General features: G+C 37.7%; 1 protein-coding gene across 1 annotated transcript; it reads left to right on the top strand.

The window, feature by feature from the left end:
- The first annotated feature begins 2,464 nt into the window (after window positions 1–2,464).
- Window positions 2,465–2,804, top strand: LOC128617417 (histone H2B-like). Its single transcript, XM_053640533.1, has 2 exons — window positions 2,465–2,602; window positions 2,682–2,804. The coding sequence occupies exons 1-2, from the start codon at window positions 2,465–2,467 to the stop codon at window positions 2,802–2,804; spliced, it is 261 nt and encodes an 86-aa protein (XP_053496508.1).
- The last annotated feature ends 2,078 nt before the right edge of the window (window positions 2,805–4,882 follow it).

The following is a 4,882-nucleotide window of genomic DNA, read 5'->3' as shown; positions in this document are numbered from 1 at the left end:
CATCTCTCCTCTGTGTCCATATGTTACTGATGTTTGTGTTCACCAGAGTGTTCCATCCATCCATTTGGAATGTAATGTAATATAGCTGCCAATGTGTTTTCTGAATATGGTGCTGTTTACAGCTTGGCCTGCTTCCCTCAGTTTTATTAAAACTCGTTAAAATAAAAACGAACCGTTTTCTCTTTAATTAAACTGATATGAAATTACATAGCAGCTCGCATAAAGTTTACACACGGGCTAGATTTGGCCCATGGGCCAGCTGTTTAGAAATGCCTTTGCTAATTTGGAGTCTGGATAGCAGCCTTAGGAAGGCGTATCATGCTTAATTTGTATAATTTATGTCTATTAGTGCAAAAAAAAATTTTTACTTAGATTGCAAAAAAAAAAATTAGTTTGAAAAGATTTCTTAAAATACGTAAATTTTCAGGTCGCATATGATCACATGCTCTGGTCCAAGTGCTCCTATTTACTGTGTCTCTAGTGCACTTGTTTAATGGAGGCTTTGTAATGGAAAGTGGCATTTAGCATCTGTCATGCACGCAGTCCTTCTGTCTATGTGTGTATGTGTGTTTATGTGTGTGATGTAATTTACAGTCTGAGAGAAGTAGGCCAGGCCTCCGCTGTTGCTTGCGCTAATGCATCCACCTGTCCGTCTCCTCACATCAACATGTCAATGCAGGAGAGCATTTGCATGCTGGTGTGTGCATTCGCTTGTCCTGAGGGGGTTGTGTGTGCGGGCGTGTGGCTCCGCGTGTATTTGTGGATCTTGTCTTGAGGCGCTGAGGGAATGTGTGTGTGGGGGGTGTGTGTATGCTGGTGGGTGTTTGTATATCAGCTTGCATGTTGGTGTATGTGTTCACAGAGTATAAAATCCACAGCATACTTAATGTGGAGATGATGTCTGCAAGCGTTGTGCAAAAACAAATCCACATTGGTGAGCTTACAGCTCGCATACTGTCTGTGGCTGTTGCATACAAGTACTCCAGTACTGCAGGTGGCACTGCTAAAATTTCCATTCATCCATTTTGAAATGAATCAGCTTGTGTCAGGCCTCATTTGTAATGACGAATCACGGACTTGTTTGTCTGCGAAGTTCACTTAGCAATCACGTGCACAACATGGCTCCCCAATTACGTCATATTGTTTGTGGAAGCTAGATGAATGTTGAAAAAAGAGTGAGGAAAAAAAGTGAAACACATAAAAATTCAAGCTTCTTACATTGTCTCAGGTTGAATGTTCTGAAGACATTATCAAACCAGACTCGACACAGCTAATTTATTCTGAAATATCTGTTTCTGTCATTGCTTTCAAATCTAGCTTACATTTGTCTCAGAGGCATGTTGTCTGTAAATCTCTGAACTAATCTTGGAGTTTGAATAGTTTTAGCAAAGCACACTACACCTCATCTGTTTTATCAGTGTTTAGAGCAATAGTGCAAAAATGCATCAAAGAAATATTAGGAGAAAAATTATTTATTTATTTTTGTCTTCAGCAAAAAAGCAGAGTAAGCTAATTTTACTTGATCATTTTTGTATAAAAGATAATATTACTGAGTCTTTCAAACTCTGTAATTTAACCAGTTTTAAGAATTAAATGTTTGAAAAAAGTTTAAGACTATATATTCACTTGATATTACTAAAATCCTAGATATTTGCCCATATTCATGATTTTTTTTCCCACTTTTTTTGTAAAAACAGACAGAAAACCCAAACAAACAAAAGTTCAATTCCCTTCCCAACATAAAACCAGTGAACTTCAATATTACCGCCTATTATAATTTCTGCCTCCATTGTTAATTCACCAAAATAGAAATTCCAGGAGTCATGCTGGTGAAACCTAAAAGCAACCATTTGTGATAACTGCATTACACTTGGGTACATGCTGTTTTATATATATATATATATATATATATATATATATATATATATATATATATATATATATATATATATATATATATATAGTATCTCACAAAAGTGAGTATACCCCTCTGTGGGGCATCCTCAATCGGAAGGTGGAGGAGCACAAGGTCTCTAACATCCACCAGCTCCGTGATGTCGTCATGGAGGAGTGGAAGAGGACTCCAGTAGCAACCTGTGAAGCTCTGGTGAACTCCACGCCCAAGAGGGTTAAGGCAGTGCTGGAAAATAATGGTGGCCACACAAAATATTGACACTTTGGGCCCAATTTAGACATTTTCACTTAGGGGTGTACTCACTTCTGTTGCCAGCGGTTTAGACATTAATGGCTGTGTGCTGAGTTATTTTGAGGGGACAGCAAATTTACACTGTTACACAGGCTGTACACTCACTACTTTACATTGTAGCAAAGTGACATTTCTTCAGTGTTGTCACATTAAAAGATATAATCAAATATTTACAAAAATGTGAGGGGTGTACTCACTTTTGTGAGATACTGTAATATATATATGTCATTCTCTCTTTGTTTCCTCGAGAAGCACATTATGCCCGATCCAGCCAAGGCCACGCCCAAGAAGGGATCTAAGAAAGCTGTGACCAAGACAGCCGGCAAAGGAGGCAAGAAGCACAGAAAGTCCAGGAAGGAGAGCTACGCCATCTACGTGTACAAGGTCCTGAAGCAGGTGCACCCTGACACTGGCATCTCATCTAAGGCCATGTCCATTATGAACTGAGTCCTCTCTTCTGGCTCACTACAACAAGCGCTCCACCGTCACCTTCAGGGAGATCCAGACCACCATACACCTGTTGCTTCCTGGCGAGCTGTCCAAGCACACTGCATCCGAGGGCACAAAGGCCGTCACCAAGTACACCAGCTCCAAGTAAAGTGCGTTATGGCCGTCTTCATCAATGGCAGTATTGATTTATTCAACAATAAATAAATTATATATATAAATACATTTTATATATATATATATATATATATATATATATATATATATATATATATATATATATATATATATACTTGTTTGCTCATCAGCCTCTGTTTTTAGATTCTCTTGGAGTTAATAAGACAGCTTGTCAAGTGACCAAGAAACCACAAAGCATAAACTCCTCACGGACTTTCCTGTGTCTGAAAACTTAAAGTTACAGCTCTACCTCTTAAAAAAAGTGCTGATTGACACTGGAGACTCCTTCCCAAAATGTTAAATAAACATCTCCTCACAGAAACATTCATCATATCAATTTAAAAGAAAAGTTTATGTGGAGGTTTAAGTACCCCCACAGGTTTAAGTACCATATAAGTACTTAAACCTGTGGGGGAAAAATGTAAAACAAAAAAACAAAACAAAACTATTAATAATAATAAAAAAATATTCAACACCTTCTGACCAATCAAATTTGAGAATTCAGCAACAATAATGTGTATTGATTGACATTTGTTTAAATGGTAACTAAATCTACCTGCACTGACTGTTTATTTAATCCATGCCTAAAACCATACATTCATTTGCGAAAATGAATTGACAGCATGCTCATAAATGTTGATAAGGTTATCAAAACTATGAACAACAGCTTTGAAGTTTTCCAGATAACAAGCACAGACATGTTCATTAAGATGTTGGTTATATCACTTCTTCAATGCAAGTGTTGATTATTCGGTTATTATTTGGTTTTTAATTAATACTGTCACATTTCCCCCTTTTACCTTTCTGTTTCCATGGCGACAAACTACGGAGCACCTTAAGGGACATGGTGGTGGAAAAACGCCTCTTTTTTTTTTTTTTAACGCTTTTGCGCTCCCCCGAGAAATTTTTGTTTTCCCTCGCAAAACCTGTTTTGAGTTCCATCAAACACTCCCTATTTATTTTCCCTCTGGTAGCGGTTCAGACAGCTCCATAGGTTCACAATGGAGCGGTTCATAGTTTTATTTTGAACTTGGACTCAAATATAAAGAAATACGGTCTGTGCTTAGTTCGAGGCACGGTTCTGATGTAAATGAAAGACACCTGAAAGAGCATTGTTTCGATAAAAAAATAACTCAAGTGATGCTGTGAAGATACAAGCGTGAACCACCACGCAGAAGTCTCTCGCAAGAACACAGGTTTCGTGAGAGAACCCAACAGGTAGGCTATCTTTCTGAGGGAATGCAAAACTTTCTCGGGGGAATGCAAAAGTTTCGCGAGAGAATGCAATAGCTTTATATATCCCTTTAGGGGCTCAGTAGACAAACAGCACTTGCTCATATTTGTTTTGGTTTTTGTTCTAGTCCATTCACCCCCACCCCCAACTTGTTCTGCCTTTCATTTTTTACCTGATTGTGTTCACCTTTTTTTGTGGTTTGTTCTGATTATTTTGTCTGCCTAGCCTTGTTTTGTCCACTACCAAGCCTTGTATTTCATGTTTCAAAGTATTTTCTTATTAAACATTTTCCTAGTTTAGACCCTTGTTTGTCTTTGCTCGACTGTGTTTGGAGCTCCACCTGGATTATGATTCTTGGATTTACCCTTAGTAAAGCACTTACAGCACATGTTGCCTTTCAACACATGTTACAAATACAGGTATTGGTTACTTTATTAACCTTTTTTACAATGTATTATTATGCTGAAGTTCATGCTTTGTAATAATAGTTTCCACTAGTCATTAAGAAAAAAAAATCATAACACAGTGTTTTGTTTTTTTTTAAATGTGACCTGGCTCAAGAGACAGCAATAGTCCATGTTTGCATCTATTATTCATTAATACCACTGTCTTTTGCTCCTTTCGTCATCCCTCCTTGTTCTGCTGCATCTTTAATCGTGAGGTGGTTGTTTATTTTATATTGACGATGCTACAGTGAGCGCTTTGTGTCACCACCACCTGCTGATGGATGTCTCAAGTGATAGAAATGTATTACTATAGCTTCTAGATAACTCCTGAGTCCCACATTTGACAAAAGCAATGCTTGTCAATTACAGTGT

Source organism: Ictalurus furcatus, chromosome 2 (assembly GCF_023375685.1).
Source record: "Ictalurus furcatus strain D&B chromosome 2, Billie_1.0, whole genome shotgun sequence".
Taxonomy (NCBI): Eukaryota; Metazoa; Chordata; class Actinopteri; order Siluriformes; family Ictaluridae; genus Ictalurus; species Ictalurus furcatus.
The sequence above is the reverse complement of the archived record's forward strand: the minus strand, read 5'-3'. Positions and strand labels throughout refer to the sequence as shown.